Source organism: Patiria miniata, unplaced genomic scaffold (genome assembly GCF_015706575.1).
Source record: "Patiria miniata isolate m_02_andy unplaced genomic scaffold, ASM1570657v1 HiC_scaffold_5, whole genome shotgun sequence".
NCBI lineage: Eukaryota > Metazoa > Echinodermata > Asteroidea > Valvatida > Asterinidae > Patiria > Patiria miniata.
The window spans coordinates 14,726,240-14,744,546 of record NW_024037072.1 but is presented as its reverse complement, the minus strand read 5'-3'; the positions used below and the strand labels follow the sequence as shown (position 1 = coordinate 14,744,546).

Below are 18,307 nucleotides of genomic sequence, written 5' to 3'. Positions count from 1 at the left end.
AATTAATGGGATGGGCATTTTAGATGTCATTGTCAAATATTTGAACAGAATAGAAATGTTCCTTGCAGGTTGTAGGCAAACAGCAAACACTAATTTAATTGCCATATTCTGATTTTAGGTTCAATCTCAAATTGACCATTTCAGATTTCACAAACTGGTGGTGCTGTGATCAGTAAAAGGAATCCGTCAATGCATTTCTAGGAGAAAGAAAGCCAAGGCAATCATCAGCCCCATAGTAATTTTGAATGTATATTACGCTAACAACTTCCCCGCAACCGGAATCTGAAATGACGACTGATGCTCAAAGCCCACCTACAGCGGAGGAGCTTGAACGCACCATTGAGCAGTCGGGCCTGATCCTCACTAAGAAGAACATAGCCGACGAGGAATCCTTCGTCGTCGAGCTGCAGGAAGTCTTCAATGTCGGCTACCTGACCCTACACCCACTCTTTGCTCTGCCTGTCTGTTGGGCGGCGGCTAAGATCCGTCCCGCCCCTGGCCGACCCCTGAACTCTGAGTTGTTTGACGAGGCGGATGAGGTGGTGGACATCACCACTGTGGTGGCGTTTCCCAAGGAGGTGAAGAAGCTGCAGATGCCAGCACAGTTGGATGTGTTCAGATGCAGCAGAATTTCGGTGAGTTCTATGGTTACAGAATTTTGAAGGGTGGAACGAGAACATCTTAATATGTCAATATTTGTGTTTGTAAATTGTAGAATGTTGAACATTTGCTGGAGTGCTTTGCGTTTGCCAGGCCTGACTTATTGAGTGGTTGGGATGAATAAAACCATATCCCGGCCCAGGCTCCTCCCACGTCTATTTTTGTTAAATTTCCCAAATTTAGCATTCCAAACATGTATACCATGCCTTTAAAATGTGCAAATCATTGGGAAGAACCACACAATTTGAGTCATATCCGATCACACGAATAGCGAGAAAATTTCAAACAAATTTCAAATTGTAATTTTGTGTTGTGCTGCACACATTTCCTATTCTGTACACCTCCATATATATAGGCCTATGCTCGTTCCTCTATATGGTTTGAATTACATAACACCTCACCCACAGATTCTGTGTCTTGATTAGCCGAGAGCGAGTCACATGATACCTTCTATTTTTGCTATCTTTCTGTGCACGGCCAAAAGTACTATACCCGTAGCAACCAAAGTACTTTACCATTAGCAACCAAAGTACTATATCCACGGCGTGGTATTTGTGTGCAAATGCATGCTGGTGTGCGCGTTGCGCGTAGCGCGTTTTGTTCCAAAGAGAGCGCGCTGCAGAGTTGGGTTCAAACATTTCGTGAAGGGGTAGTTTGGAAGAGAGAATACATTTTCCACCAATTTTGTATTGAAATTGAAGTTTATTTCAACTGTGTTCAGATTTACATAATTTAAAATACTGAAACCAAGCAGAATAATAATAATAATAATAATAATAAAGTATTTATAAAGCGCTTTTACAAAATAGAACAAAGCGCTGTACAAGAGAGGACTAGGATGTTATGAATAAGAAACTTTTAAGACGTTTCTTGAAAATGGTGAGAGATGGGGCGTCCCTGATGTTGATGGGAATAGTGTTCCATAATTTGGGGCCTGCTATTGAAAAAGATTTGTCTCCAAAGAATCTGTGGGTGAAGTGTTATTAAACAAATATTGAATTTATCTCGTGATGAAGTAAAACTAGCCTCCCTCGGTAATCCATGGAGCATTCTACCGTATTTTCCCTCGGCTTTGCCGAGGGAAAATAGAATGCTCAATAGATAACCTCGGGAGGCTAGTTTTACTACAACACTCGAAGCGTTCAATATTTGTATAATATAATTGAATGTAGAATGACTCCATGTGCTGTCTAAAAGTGCAGCCACTGTACATATGACTACACTGTATTGAACTGCTGTCCACATACATGTATACATTGTAATGCATGCTGGCATGTACAGTACATAATGTGTAGTACCCAGTATGTCAATCCATTCAAGGGAATGGAATGTAGATCTTTGTTACTTCACAATTGGCTATTATTACTTACAACCTGGTCAGAACAATCAATCAATGGAATCACTGTGGCCTTGTGGTTTTTGCGGCCACATCAATTACAACTAGTGGAATAATCCATAAGTTGGAAGTATAAGAAAGTTGGTCAACTGGCATAAAAGGAAACTTGCCCTAAGTCATAGTTAACGTGAATCTTATTTTAACTTTCTGGTGGTCGCTTCTTCTCAATGTTCAAATTGTGTTTTTTCTTCTGTCCGTATATGTTTTATCTCCCCATACATGTATCAACGGGACACGTACAGTATCAAATATCCCTTTTGTTCAGTGGAATTCCAAATATTTTAGTTTGTGATGTGTGGTGTCTCATCAGTTTATTGCCAATCAGTTCTTGGTTCAGATTTGTTCATTATTTTGTAAACATTTCATGGACATTGTTGGGATGACCTTGTCAAAGAAAAAAAAAATGTCATCGCCTGTTCAAAACAAAATTTCCAGTGTGGCTGCATGCCTCCACTTTTGAAGCCTTGGTGTTTTGGTTTTTGTATTCTGCTGCTACATGTACTGTATCTTCATCACAGTTTTATGGAAATGAATGTTCCTCCTTTTAAATTTGCTAAATCTTGATGCTGATTGAGTGCGATACCCATTACACTGTTGATGAAGGAAGGAACCCGGTAATCCTCTAGAGTGCAAACTACTCAAGGAGCTCTGCTAACACTCCAAGCTGCACTCCAAACACCAGGTCCCCATTGTGCCAGAAGGCAGAGCTTTCCCCCCCCCCCCCAACAAATGCATTCTTCTGTTGCACTAATACCATTCTCTGGTCTGGGATTGTATCGCTGGAGTGCTCAGCCCAGATTGACTGATGAGAAGAAGTCATACATGTGGACATTTTTCAACACCTGATGGTGATTTCGAGGATGGGGAGGGGGTTGCTGATACTGTTCATGTTTGGGTGGGTGTACATGTACTGTGTGTTTGTCCTGCACGCCCTGGGCGTTTTTGAATTCAGTTCGATTGTGGATGTCAGTGGCTTAGTTGTAACGTTTGACTGTGTGCAAGCTTGACATTGCAGCTGTTATGGCTTATAGGTCTATGTGGTCTATCATATTTATACACATCACATCATGTGCCAAAAATTAGGTTTGAATATAAGATTACATTCTAAACAGATTGGAATGCTTCAAAGATTCCGGTTGGATTTTGTTAAATTTTCACTTCCAAATCCTGTTCTTGCATTACTCCCATAGGAAGGAAACATTCACAAATTTGTGAAATGTTAAGATTTCGCAATTTCATAGTATCATTCACAATTTGTGTTGGTGCATGTACATTACAATGTAACTTTATAGTTTACCACATCCCATTGAACATGGTGTACAATGTAGGGCCTACAGTACAATGAAACCACAATCTCTAATTCTGTAATAAATGTCATCATCATAACCTAATCAAACTGAACAAGTCGTTGTCCATATCTTGGTGAAAATACATGCTGGTACCGGATCCTTTACAACCAAATTAAAACGTAATACCTTTAAGTTAAAATTAATTAGTGGGTGCTATTGTACACATGTCACTGGGCAGTTGCAATTTGTGTGGTTAGGTGTGATGGTCAAGAAGGAAAGTGTGATATTTTTCTCTCATATGTACCTGAGTGTACATGTACATGTATGTACCGGTATGATGTAGGATTTCTGCATTTTTGGCATTCAAATGGTTATCACATTCCTTTCCTCTTGGTGCCCAACCCAAGTAGATTTGTATGATTGTCAACTGATAATTTTTTTCTCAGTAGTGTAATGTCGTGTTGTATGTGTACATACTGTATATAAGTTGTCAATTGGCCTTGCCAACTATGGCGACAGAGCTTTCTTAAATGTTGCTCCCTGACTCTGGAAATGTCCCTATAGGGATCTCAGAGATGCTTCATACAGAAACTCAAAACACGTCTACCGGTATTTGCTGGAGCCTTTCTCCCATAAAGTGAGGTTTTTAAATGGCTTGTATATCTAGAAAAGGTTTGCCTTATAAATGCTGTTAAAAATTATTATTAAAAACCGATTGGGTAAGTTGCAGTACGGCTACTGGTACGTCAGTTCTTTGTAAATACCGGTAGAAACTTGCTGCTACATTTGTACAGTGTCGTTGAACATTCCTTTTATTGTGTAATACATTGTATAATGCAGTGGGCTCGAGCTGTCTGAACTGCCTGCACTTATGATCAATAGGTGAAATGGGTTGTCATGTGTGTTGCACACGGATGGAAAAGGGGGATTTCCTGTGTCATCGGTTTCCACATTGAAAGGATGTTGAGGGTGCGTCCTCTGTTTGCAGCTTATCAGATAGATACCGGTACTAGCCACTAAATCTGGGCCCAATTCTATGGTTTACCTGGAAGAGCACCAACCAGGCACAAGCGGTATACAAGTACTACTTCAAGGCCTATTCCATTCCAATGATGGTTTGCCGACCATCGTTGGAAATTGATACAAAATTCCTCTTTTCTTGAAAATGACAGCACACCAGGTGCCATTACTTTACAGGATGCTTGAGATCATTATTCACCAAGTAACAGTCAAGTAAGGTAATTCGTAATAATTTGGTAGTTTTGTTTTTTGACATTTCCTTTAAAGTTTAGAGAGCTGCAGTCCTGAAGCCATCAAAATCAATCAAAACAGCCTAGGGATGGTTAAGGTACATGTATGCCCTTGACTTTGTTGGCCAAGGATATCAATTTTAATAGATCACTTGAGAAGCAGTTCATCCACATGTCATTGAGGTGACCCTTTGAGGAGGTAACAAAGGTTTTAATGTCACATACCTGCAATAAATTGTTTGATTTGTAAAATGGATCTAGGGAAAAAATATTCCCTTCAAAAAGTTATGCTTCAAATACCAGTTATTCTTGTGAATCAACAGTCATTGATGAATGCATCAAATATTGTAAATAATTATCAGTGTTTGCATTGATCAATTAATGTACACAGCAGGACATAGGGGCCTACAGGTATAATTATTTCCAATTGTCAATCAACATGTAAATTTTTCTATCTTTATCTTCATTTTAGTTGTCATTTTTTCAACAAAATTCTTGAAATGCACATTTTTTTCCCAACCAGGTTCAGGGCCTTTTCTCTTCGAAAAGGTCAGGAATGCAAACTTGTATCAGTTATTCTTGTGAATAAACAGTCATTGAAGAATGCATCAAATAATGTAAATAATTATCAGTGTATGCATTGAATAATTAATGTACATACCACAACTTACGGGTATAATTATCTCTAATGGGTACACTCTGTTAGTCAATTTTTCAATGAAATTTTCGAAATGCACCTTTTCGTCCCAAGCAAGTTCAGGGCCAATTATAAAAATATGCTACTCGTTAATAGGTTTCATATTCATAGTACTTACAGCAGTTATCTTAGGCAGAAGCTTCAAATATTTTTTGGGGGGTAAACATGGTTAACATTTTTTGGTTTTTTTTTAAGTTATATGTAGGTACACATACATAAAATGTATACCCGTAGGCCAATTTACATGGGCGCTTCAGTAGTGTACATGTATAATTGGTTCACTGTTTTTTAAATTAAAAATTAAAAATTTACACAAAATTAGCCACTGAAAATTGTTCCTGTTACATGTACTTCAATTGTTTCCTTATCAAAAGGAAGTACATAACTTTCAACAAATTTTCCGTCCTTGAAAAAAACCCCAACACTTATCTTTTCCTCCCAGCTTTTCATTTTTTTTCTTATCATTCTGCAACAAAAGGACAGGACATTTGAACCAAATGATAAAGACCAAGGCAGGAAGGACTTTGATCTGTACATTGTCCTTGCGATTGTCAAGACAGTAGAAGATAAATAAAAGGGTGTAATTTTGGGAACAGAAAATCATTCATGTTTCACATCATTTGGCTCAAATCTCAATCAGCCCTCGGGGACTTATCGAAATTGTTTCAAATCGGTTAGCAAAGGAGAAGAAAAACCAACTAGAAATAATATACATATGACACACATTATTAAAGTATTCAACAGTTTTCAAACACTACATCTAATTATAATTTGTTAACCCTGCACAAGTTGCGGGACACTATACAAAAGCGCGCCACGGAGAAGGCATTACGTAACTCCGGGTCACTGCGCTGGCTAAAACGGGCAGCGTTTTACTTAAAACCGTTCAGACATCGTACTAGAAGATAAACTCGTTCTGGTTATTCGCTAAACCCTCCCTCCGAGGGGGTTTAAGTTGCCGTTTTATTTTCGAGTTGAACTCGATTCGGTCTAAATAAAAGAGCGTTCAGATATCGTTTAGCAAGAAAGTTACACTGAATCGAGTTCAACCAGTGTTTTAAGGGAATTTAAAACGGTGTCTGAACGACCCCTATACTGCCTGACGATATTTTGACTTTTTCGCACACCTGTCCCTATGATTTTTGGAAGTTTATAGGGGAATCACAGTGTGTACCGACAGCAGCAGTTGCTGGTTTAAGTCAGAGTGCCAAATATTTACGCTTCCATGGAACAAATCGTCAGCCAGCCTCCAGAACCCTAATTTGTGTACACGACCTAATTTGGTAGCCAGACTGGTGTGTACATCAAACCCACACATCAGCCTCTGCATGTGAGTACAACGACACAGCGCCCTGTATATTGCTGTCAGGCATAGACCCTTTAGGACCCACACTTTACCCACCTGTCTTTTCATCAGCCACTTTTTGTCAAAATAAACAAGTCCCTTGATGTGTACATGGACCATGGAATACTTTGTCAAGTCCTAGGGGCTGCAAACACTGCGGTACAGCACAGGATGTACTGTAAATATTATTTGGCAAACGCATAAAGGTGTAATTTTTTTTTTTTACCTTGCCGCAGTGATCTGTCAGTGGATAGTCAAAGGTATGAGAAAATGGAAGTCATGATATTGCAGCAATCTACAATCCCGGCCAAAATGGTTGGGACACTTGGAAATAACCTTAGCCTCCTACGGTCACCAACTCCCCCGCTCCCCCGCTCCCCCGCTCCCCCGGTCAATGTTGTTCTCTCCAGCGGATGGAGCACACACCGCGCAATGAGAGACAACATTGAGCGGGGGCTGGGGGGTTGGGGGCCCAGCGAGATTTGGCCAGGATTGTAAATGTGTTTAGGCAAAAGGCATACACATGCATTTGTGCCCCTTTATTTTTTACTCTCTCACCCCAGAATGTTTCGTTTTGCATCATTTAAGTTGCAAATTTGAAGATGAAATAAGTTCTATACATTTTGGATACTGTCAGAATAAATGTTTAACTTTTAGACCCATGCTCTTTCTTTTGTTTCATTTAGTACATAATATGTACATTACGGAAAAAAAACCCACAAATTTGTCAATCATATTTTAGGTGAAGTTTTTTAGAGCGGAGTTTGAGGTTTGACTGGTTTTTATGTTTGAAGTGTGCATTGTGAATGAAAATAAATGGCACTTTACGCGCACAGGATTGATCATGAGCTGAACTACCGGTAGGTCCTAGAACTTTATGGCCTCACAAACTGAATTCAAATTTCTTGTAATATACAATCTGTTATTTGCACACTCGTTTCAAAGAACTGTTTATTATTTACCCAACACAATCGCTTTGCATTTCAGTGGATTTTTTATGGGTCAAGTTTGATTGTGACTGCAACAGTGTCAGTGTTACAGGTGGTTGATAACTATAGTTGACTGTACTAAGTGATGAATTGAATAGGCATTGAAATTGCCCACTTTGTGGTTACTACAATTTATCAGAGGTCACATCGGTACTAATATTCAATAACATTTGTTGGAATTTTGTCAAGCTTGTTTTGTTTAGTTTTTCTTGTTTAGGATCTGTACCAGTACATAGGTACATGTAGTTTTTAATTTTGGGTTTTACACTTCAAAGACATTGTGTGCTTATTGCCTTTTGAGGGCTCAGTAATTACAAGCGTGCGGGGGATTCAGGAATTTTTGCAGGGGGGGGGGGGGATCAGGCCTGTCAGATACAGATAATAACCCAGCTGCAGAATGTCATCTTGTTTTGTTACGTGTAATTGTTATAAGTTCCCCTCTGGATCCGCGCCTGGGTGGGGCGGGAACTCCTTAAACATTACTTGACTTAAACCACTCAAATAAATACGTTTTACAACTTAAACTGCACATATTTGCAACTGGTCTAGTAACAAAAAATATTTCTGGCCAAGTATAATTTAAGAGCAGGTGGCCCATGTAGTCTGATAACTTTGAACCTGAAATTTGAACCTCGTAGACAACATGTGTTAAAGCAGTTCTGAGGTGAGCCATGGCTCTGTTTTTCACACTGGATGTTAATCTGTATACAGTTACCATGGTATCTCAGAATTCCTAAACTGGTACGTGTAGGCTAACACATGAAATGAGTGGATGTAGGCCTACATTGTACCACTGCTTGTATACGTACAGGCATTGTACCACTGCACAGGGAATATCATAATCCGCTAGCTGCCATGTACATATTCCTATGATGACCTTTTGGACTGAAAATATCAAACAGAATGCAAATTGTTAATCAGCTCAAGTGCAGTGTGCTTTGTAACATGTGCATATGCTGTATGAACAATATGAAAATGCAGTAGTCGGCATTTGATAAATCAAATGTACGGTACTGTATTGATAGAACATGGACCATGAAATCTAAGATTTTAGGAGACAATTTATTAATTTAGCAGCCCTTGGAGGTAGTAGGCATGATAAATTGTAGTTCTAAATTATGCATTTGGAGCACTGCAATCATGTGTCGTTATTCCAAAAACGAAATTCAGTTCTCATGAATAGTATTAATCTACAATTTTTTTAGAAAATCAAGTTCTTTGGAGTGCAGACTGAAGTTGAATGAAATTGTAACCTTGTGCTTGTCTGCCCAGAAATGATTATCAAATGATGCACATTAATGTTAAAGGGAATATACATGTACATGTACATCATTGGCTTTTGCTGTAATTTTCAAAAATGAACTATTTGAGGGGTTAGTATAATAGATCAAACATTGTTACACTGACATTTTTGAAATTTGTGTTCGAAAATGCTGGAAAAGCCAAGAAAAACAAAAATGTTCAAGTAGTCTGGTTGCCTGACTCCACTAAAGATGAAAAAGATCAATTTATAGACGCCGGAAAATTGTAAGGTAAGGGAACAAGTCTAGCTGGTAACCAATAACAAACAAAATTTTGACTGAAAAAAAAATGGTAAATTTGGAGCAGTAGTTAAAAAACAGTTAGGATTTTCCAACGGTGGTCAGCCGACCACCGTTGGAAATTTAAACCAAAATACCATTTTCTTCAAAATGACTTCACACCAGGTGCCATAATTTTACAGCATGCTTTAGACTGTCATTAACCAACATCCTAGTAAGGTATTTTGTAAAAACTTGGTAGTTTTATTGGTTGATGTTTGCAAATGTTGTATATTCCCTTTAAAATGACAATTTTCAATAGAGCACAGTTATACCGGCTTTAACCATCCAATCCACAAGAGGCTAACCAGGAGCATTAAAAAACTGTTCTTATTTTCTAGTTGTCAGGAGTCGCCAGTCCGTAGCCGCTGTGTTGTCTGTGCAAACATAGAACTACCGTAATAAATTTGCCCTGTAATTGACTGTTCTCCAGTCTCCCGCAATATTGACAAAGATTTTTCCATTCACCGTGGCTCAGTGAACTGAAACAATATGATTGATTGCATGCATCAGGGACCTTGAGTAAAGTCTAATCAAGTTACATGGTAGCTGATGATCGGAACATAATTGAAAAAAATCCATATAAACATGTGTACAGATACTTTGCAGTCTAAACATCATGAAAAATATTCAGAAAAATAACGGTGGGAATGTGGTGTAGGGCATAACCAATCCCAGTAAATACATTTTTGAAATTCCCCTGTGAAGTATCCAGAATTTGAGGCCAAGTGCTTGCAAAATGGGTAAATTTTCTGTGTAATTGACTAAAACAAATTGAGTATGGATGGGTTCTGTGTATTGCTTGTGAAGTGCTGGTGCTTCAATTGAAAAAAAAAATCCACACAACCCAGAAATTACAAAAATACAGTAATGGCAAAATGCTTTTTATCCTTGCTGGTATACCCTTCCATCATGTACCAGTACTTCAGCTATAACAGGTCCTACTATATTCCTAATGTCTCTTTTATTCTGAGGTACATGTTCATACATCTCAGTGAACCAGTAAACAGTCTACTGATAGAAACAAGCAATGTGGTTAGCTCTTTTTTAGACCAACTCAAATCTCTGTGTAGAATTTCATGGACGCACTTATACTGTTATATTACAATAGCGTTTGGCCCAATTCTCTCCCTCTGGTTACACCGACTGCATAAATGTTACCCAGGTTATTTCAAGGGTTTAAATTGTTATGATTTCAGCACTTAAAACATCCACACAAACCCCTTAAATTGCTGAGCCAACCTGTTTGTCCAAGCTTTTCCATATCCAGCCCAAAGGTGCATGCCCTACTAATCCCTGTGAAGCTTTTTTTGTCGTCTTGGTCTAAGCTCTGTAGCACGGGTGACTAGCGTTCAACCTGTCATTTGCACTCAAACGCTTGAGACCGTTGCTGAGAAGAAATATCCAAATGACTCTTGGCAAGCAGTCCGTTGATTCTCCCCCCAAAGCAGCTTTGAGGATTGTAATGTTCATTGTTGCTTAAATTTAAGATAGCTGTCCATCACATTTCACCTCTGTACTTGAATGTCATATTTCTACAAAATATATAATTATGTGAGATGTTTGTTCAAGTCACGAATGTTAAAAAAAAGCCAAGAACACCAGATTTTGCACACGATATATGTGCGGGTGTGATTGACATTTCCATCAGCACGCCAAATTAATTAATTTCACATACGTACACGTACATGCGATGCTATACTTTCACTGTGTAAAACATGTTGGACAGTTAAATTTGAAGATAAGATCTGACGATATACCGTAGCTTGAAATGAAATATTGTAAAGACTAACAGAAACAAAATAGCAAACACCGTGTACGTGTGCTTCCTCAAATTCCCATGCGAATGAGACTTCTTTTTTTTTAGAGAGCCATCAATAGATCTTCCGCTCCACTTGGTTTACAGGATAGAGTGAACATACAATATTGACCACGCGCCTGGAGACAGATCCATAGTGTTGTGCTCTTTCCTTTACAAGGTTCCCGTCCGAGGGAAAGAAAATGTACATGTACACAGCTGCACTACGATGCTACCGAAAAGAAAAGCAGTAGTGCATCTGATCAAAGGATCCGCTACTTTAGCCCCCGTGCATGTGCCAAGGTGACAATAAGCAATGTGTTTCTTTATAAAATGATAAATTACACTAATGTCGGTGTAGATTGCCTTGGACGGCATGGATGTGCTGTGAGCCTAGTGTGTAGTAGGTATTGTGAAGTAAAAAGATCAATTCAATGGGGTTTTTTTATTCATGTGTGTATAATATTGGAAATTGCTTTTGATTCCACAGTAAATATTTGAAGATTAATGTCAGTGTACTATTAAGCACAGAAAAAAATGAATAGCCATTGGGTTCACAGACTATATTTACTCTGATAACGCATAAAAACACTATGTATTTCTTATCCTGTCTTTTTTGTATATTTGAGCTCATACAATTGAACAAAATGGCTACAGTTTGTGCTGAGAAAAAAGTGTCTCTGGCAAGCTTGCCATTTGGCATATTTGTTGTGGCATCACAGGGCCATTTTAGAGCTTTGAATGCCTATCCATGTTTATAAATGACATCAGCTAGGGCCCAATTTCATGGCTCTGCGAACCAGGGAATGACCAGCTTTCGACTTATCACTGGTTAACCTAACCTGGCCCCTAGGCCCTTTTTGCTAGGAAACATCCTCAACGTTCCAAAATCCTCAAAATTTTGCACTTGTGTTCAAATGAAGGATACCCACTGCCTCAATCCTTCACAGTCCTCCGACAGTCCTGCCCCTCAAAATGCATTCATACAGAATCCTTCAAAACCCTCCTCTTCTTCAAACACCTCCTCCAAAATCAACCAGTACTGAGTGTCCATGTGCCCTCAATCCTCCACAATCCCCAAAATTGTATGTTGCATCGTTCTCAATCTTCCAAAATCCTCCAAAACTGCTCGAAGGACTTGAATAATCAACTCAAAACTCAAAATATCAACTTGAACTCAAAAAGTCAACTTTAAACTCGAAACTCGAAGAAAAGAAACCCTCGGGTTAGGTTTAACTGTGTAGGCAAAAACTTTTGTAGCGAATGCTTGCCATTTGCTTCTGCTCTACTTGAAGTTATTTACGTGTAAGAGAGTTCCCTAAACATTCCCATTTCAACTTTATGCACCTTTAACTTCGGTTATTCATATCGGAGCCTGGAAAAACACCTGGGGTTCAGACGCCCTGCACACACTCTCTTTCATAAGTTCGCCTTCTGTACACAGGCATGTGCATTATTGACGCCTGCACATGAATCACGCTGCACTTTTCAAAGGGACCCAATTACTTCCAAACACCTGCCAGAAATGAATTTCTGTTCCTACTTTGAGAATTGTCCCACATTCGTTACAACACACTCCACACTCTTTATAATGTTCTCATTTCCAGTTTGGCCCAATTTTGATGTGGCATGTCCAGTTGGGCCCAGTTTTAATATGTCATTTATTGATTCTTCATACATAGCTCTAATTTCTGACTGGCAAAAATTTCATACAGTAAATTTCGGTCAGTAATGATTGGCTCCCAAAACAACCCCTCTGATTAATCAGATTCAAGTTGTTATAACATTCAAACTTAAACTCAATGAACAAGTAGCATACATTTGTAATTTGCTCTCTAATTACCAAAGAGTGGATCTAGGGACTAGGCGTTTTAGAGTGAAATCACTAATTTTAGAATACAGTGAAAAAGAATCAGTCAATTGAATCTCAGCAAACACTCAAGCTATTTGATTAAATGAATTTCACTCTAAAATTCACTCTGGTCCTAAGTTTTATTTGGTGGAAGCGAAGAGTCATTTGAATACATGTAGAGTGAAAAATGTCTTTGGAAATTTTTTAGTCATTTAAAAAATTTTCAAAGAAATTTCATTCTTTGGAAATTGTATACAGTGTCAGACATGAATTTGGCCTTCACTTTAATTGCCCTTGTGTGCAATCCTGCATACATACGTGTACTTTATTATTTCCAAGAATATTCTGGTAAAAAAAGCTTGCTCGGGCAAGATTGGAACCTATAACCCTCACAGGCTTGTGTAATATTAACCAGGCAGTATAATAAAATGCTGTGTGTGAAAATATCTTGCAAGTGGCTTTCCTGAGCGAGTATTGCCAGGAACATAAATAATCTTGTCATGAAAATCCCATGGTGACCATTAAGAATTTGGCTTAAACAGCAATGATCTGATACTTTATATGCGCGATTGAATGCAGGAATCCAGCATTATTTGTACAAAACTACTGCCCTTCATAACTTAATTTCTGTCTCTCTATACACACCTGTGTATACATGTACCGGTATGAAGGGTTCGGCCTTAGCGGTAGTTGGCCCGCCAAATGCGAATAAAAACAGCGGCGGACTAGTCAAAACCATTCCGTAAGCAGTCCGCCCGGCGAGTAAAAATTATTGTAATCAGCCATGCAACTTTCCTGCATTTCTGCAGATTTTCACATTAAAAAAAAAAAAACTATTGAAAAAATTATCTGATACTGACGCGCCTTTGGCTTGTTTCATGCCGTGGCGCCGCGGAATCTTGCGCCGATATCGCTAGTGTGTAAATTCAAGGAAGAACATTGTCTGGCACTGCATTTTGTGTAGGTATATGAAAGCATAGAAAAGTACAGGACACAGACTTCGTACAAATTCCTTATTATGAATAAGCATGTCGCCCTTTATTTACTTTGGGCTATAAGTCTGATTCCATAGTTTTTTTCTTCACATGCATGAATGCGTTGGGATACAGACACTCATTGGAAAACCATGGCGAACGTAGTGTTAACTGGTCGAATTTGACATCGTAAAAATGTCACGAAAACATCGGTGGAAGAAGTCAAATACAAAAATAAACACTCGCAGACTAGTGAAAAGGCCCGCAGAATAGTTCAGAGTATGTTTCACTAGTCCGGGCTGACTAGTGAAAAAAAAGAAGAAGTTAAGGGCGAACCCAGCACATGCATTTTGAACCTCAAATGAATTGTGACTTAAATTATGACAAATTTTACAGATAACTTATCATACAGGTATACTTTACATCTCCAAGATTTAGGAAAAGAGGTTTTTTTGAGGGGGATTGAGGAAAGTTCATGGAGTGAAAACCAGTATTGTAATCATCTTAGAATGGTACATTTTAAATATCTGGTGCCCCTTTAAGGGGCAAGTCAAAAAGATCTAGCTTTTTTATTTTGCCCTTTTTTTAATGAAAAGTGAATTTCGATTTTCAATTATTTAGCTTGACCCACCCACCCACAATTTGGAAAAAAAAGTCGAAATTTAGAAACATTGAACATTTTGAATGGCCCCTTATGTGATTGGTCACACAGCTATCCTCTCCCACAATTAAAATATACTCAAATTTTCTGTATAAAACATTTTGCTGATGGTCAGATACAAGATACTGGATCAGATCCTCCAACAGTCATCCTCACATTGGATTGATTCCTTGGAGCCTTGGAGGCATTGACAGTCAGTCCCCTGACACTTTTGCAAACTGCATGCATTTAGCTCCAGGCTGCTTGGCGGTTGAAAGCCAAAAATCAAGTATGCATGCTGATGCATTTAATTGTTCTCCCTCATCAACTGCAATTTTACACAGGTATGGTCTCACAACCTTGAATGGTGACGACATACATTCGTGTATGTAAATGTGCATTTGATTTTACCAGACACAAATGTATGTATTTGCTCGCTTCTTTTTTCCAGATGCTGTTGACATGTTACACTTGAAGAGTTGATTTCCAAAACACCATATCTTGGAAAAAGTGAAAAATTTGCCTGGTTATGAAACTTTACCGAATAAAAACATTATAACAGCTGTTTCTAAAGTTCATTTTCCCCTCTATATTGTATTCCCATATTATGTGTACACGTATGTAAGTATTATGACAGGTGTTTGAAATGACTTTGGGCAGTCAGGAGATGGCAGGATTCTAAAAGTTAACAAAATGGCATTTACATGTATCACGTCGCTTCACTTTTAATACATTCACAATGTTTTGCATTTGAACCAAAATTACTTTAAAGGGAATACAACATTTGTAAACATCGAAAAACAAAACTACCAAGTTTTTACGAAATACCTTACAAGGATGTTGGTAAATGACAGTCTAAAGCATCCTGTAAAATTATGGCACCTCGTGTCAAGTCATTTTTTAAGAAATAGGTATGTTTGTATACATTTCCAACGGTGGTCGGCTGACCACCGTTGGAAAATCCTAACTATTTTTCAACTACTGCTCCAAATTTACCATTTTTTTTTTCAGTCAAAATGTTGTCTGTTATTGGTTACATGTTCATGAACAGGTGCAGGCCAGCTAGACTGGTTCCCTTACCTTACAATTTTCCGGCATCTATAAAAGATCCATTTTATCTTTACTGGAGTCAGGGAACCAGACTACTTGAGCATTTTTGTTTTTCTTGGTTTTTCCAGCATTTTTCAAAACAAAACTTCAAACAGGTCAGTGTAACAATATTTGATCTATTATACTAACCCCTCAAATAGTTCATTTCTGAAAATTACAGCAAAAGCCAATGATGTACATTCCCTTTAACAAGTAAATTGCGTGAACTGCATACAATTCTATAGAGCTCTTTAAATAAAAGAATTAATGTCACTGATGATGATCCGGAATTAATTTTTCACACCCATACAATACATAGTATGAGCATTGCTGTATTCACATATGTGAAAAGTATGCATTGGTAGTGCTCAGGTGCAGAGCAGTCAAGTATAAAATGGGTTACAGTTCATTGGTGTGAGATTTGCAGGTTGGTTGGCGATACGTGTGATTTCTTGGACGACGTATGGCTCATCAATTTCATTGCTCTTTATCCTTTGTATTATTAGCTGTGGTTGGTACATGTAGATGTCTGTCGAAAATTGAGATTCACAAGTTCTTGTCAAAAGTCCGTCTTGTGAATTGAATGTCCTTCGATGCAATTTGAATGTTAAATTTTTGTTGGAATTGGAATGAGATTCGGAAATGCTGCAAGGAGAAATTCTCGCACTGTCCTTGTGCAGTGGGCTAAAATTCAAGCAGATTCCTTCAATTCATTTTTGAGATGTCACCAGTAACGTACTATTTGACCAATCATGCAGCCTGGGGCGTAACCATCAGATATGTACCCTAATCTCACTACACCAACCTCAGTTAAACAATACCATATTGTGCTATTGTCTTCAGAGGTGTTTGTATTGTAAAGAAATGCATTGACCTTCGAATCACGAATTGGGAAAATTTAAGTGGGGACCTATATTAACCAGTGCTCTTCAACATAATTTATTTTTTCTCCTACATGTAAAAAATGATAAATTTTACTTAAGTGGAAAGAATTACTCTAAGTCTTTTCTATTTCCAACCTCCTGAAAATACACAGTTTTGGGTTGCTTTTGCACCCGCAATGGAACAAAAAGTCTTAAAGATACGGTATACGCCAGAATTCTTGTTGGGCCCGCAAATAATTCAAAATTTGCAAGTAATTATTCTATAAATTAACATGTGGAGATTTTTTATTTGATGGCGCATTCAAAAGGGAAAAAGTTTTGTACTGCTAGATAAGACATAACAGTTAAAAAACAAAATCTGTTTTGAGGGGTGAAACTCAAAAATTCCATGGGAAGGGGAACTCTAAAAAGGACTGTGTTCACATTGCACTGATTTGCCTTTGCTGGGTTGTGTGATCCCAAAATGCAGTTTTGAAATGTTTCTGAGGTAGTGTGCTCACACATCTCGGTCAAAATCCCTATACATCAGAGCACCATATTGAAACACGTTCACGTGCACTGAGTCCCTCAGCAATGTTGGCAACCTGAGAGTATGTACAGTCCCTTCAGTATGATTCCCCGGGATAGTTGTCTGAAATGCAGAGTGATTCCCTCAAGAGAGTGCTAACCGAGTGAAGTGATCTGCCTGCAGGACTCAAGTCCTGTTCTAGAGGCAATATTGTTTGTGAAAGAGGTCTCCAAGTGTTTAACAGCTTGTCGGGTTGGATGCTTGATTGTACCTATACCGGTATCCATGTTCTCATCAATTTAATTGCAAATGAGATTGTGAGTTGTGCAAAGGGCAAAACCCACTACTGAATTTACATCTCCCTGACGCAAATTGCATCTTATAAATAGTTTGGTTGCGGTACCCACTGCTATAAAAGACTTGAACCAGCCAGCCGACCCCAAGCAAGTTCGGAGGTCGAGTGGTAAGACATCTGCACAAGTAAGCAGGAGTTTGCCGGTTTGAGTCCTACCGGGTTAGCTTGCGAACTTTTTCTTTGCAAGTCCTCAGACACCACTGAGTATACAGTGTTTATAAAAACAGTGACTCTAAAAACATATGAATACAGACTTTAATTTCCCCTCTTTTTTTTTTCTTTTCAGCTACCACCAAAGAAGATGGGAGGACCGAATGAAGACGCCCTACTCATCTACTCATACAAATCTCAGGAGAACAACAACAAAACCGCTAACGATGTCATTGACAAGTAGTGGGATGAATTTTGTTTGGTCCCAACATTGTTCTGTTCTTTGTCCAATACATCAAGCAAAACAAGCTTGTTATTTTCCTTTTCCATAGTGGGAAAATCATGTTGAACTTGGTAACTTGGTTCTTACTTTTTATTATTTATTATTTTTTAATTCTGGTATAATAAATGAAACCAAGGATTCCTCAAAAGCGCCCTAGGCACTGTAGCTCGCAAGCCTGAAGAAACCTGTAGAGTGAAGGCAATGAGAAGAAATGACAGTTTTAGAGGTGGGAGGAAAACCCCCGAAGAATATTCTGGGCAAAACCCACAAACTGAGGCAGGGACTGAAAACCCAATCCACATGTTGGCCCAGGCGGGATTCGAACCCTGGTCACAGCGTCGGAAGGTGAGGAAAGTACCGCTACACCAAACTGACTTATGATTACATAATTGAAGAACCCGGCTTCATGCTTTGCTGTTTTTGGATTTGGCAGGGTGCCCAGAACAAAAACAGGGGGATGGGACGGGGTTATGGTTAGACAGATTGTTGCTTGCACCCACCAACATTGCAAATTTCTGTTTACGCATGGTGCATGTTGCACATATAGTTGGTGTAAGAATAGCCATCA

General features: G+C 38.6%; 1 protein-coding gene across 1 annotated transcript; it reads left to right on the top strand.

The window, feature by feature from the left end:
* The first annotated feature begins 234 nt into the window (after positions 1-234).
* Positions 235-17,935, top strand: LOC119741940. The gene is made up of 2 exons (XM_038217901.1): positions 235-635; positions 17,593-17,935. Exons 1-2 carry the CDS (start codon positions 246-248, stop codon positions 17,698-17,700), a joined length of 498 nt encoding a protein of 165 aa, XP_038073829.1. The 5' UTR covers positions 235-245; the 3' UTR covers positions 17,701-17,935.
* Positions 17,936-18,307: the final 372 nt, after the last annotated feature.

What these genes read in the sequence shown, in the direction of transcription:
- LOC119741940 (XM_038217901.1), top strand. Translation starts at nt 246, where the DNA reads ATGTATATTACGCTAACAACTTCCCCGCAACCGGAATCTGAAATGACG. An exon ending in TCAGATGCAGCAGAATTTCG is followed by an intron (nt 636 to 17,592) that starts GTGAGTTCTATG and finishes TTTTCTTTTCAG; the next exon opens with CTACCACCAAAGAAGATGGG.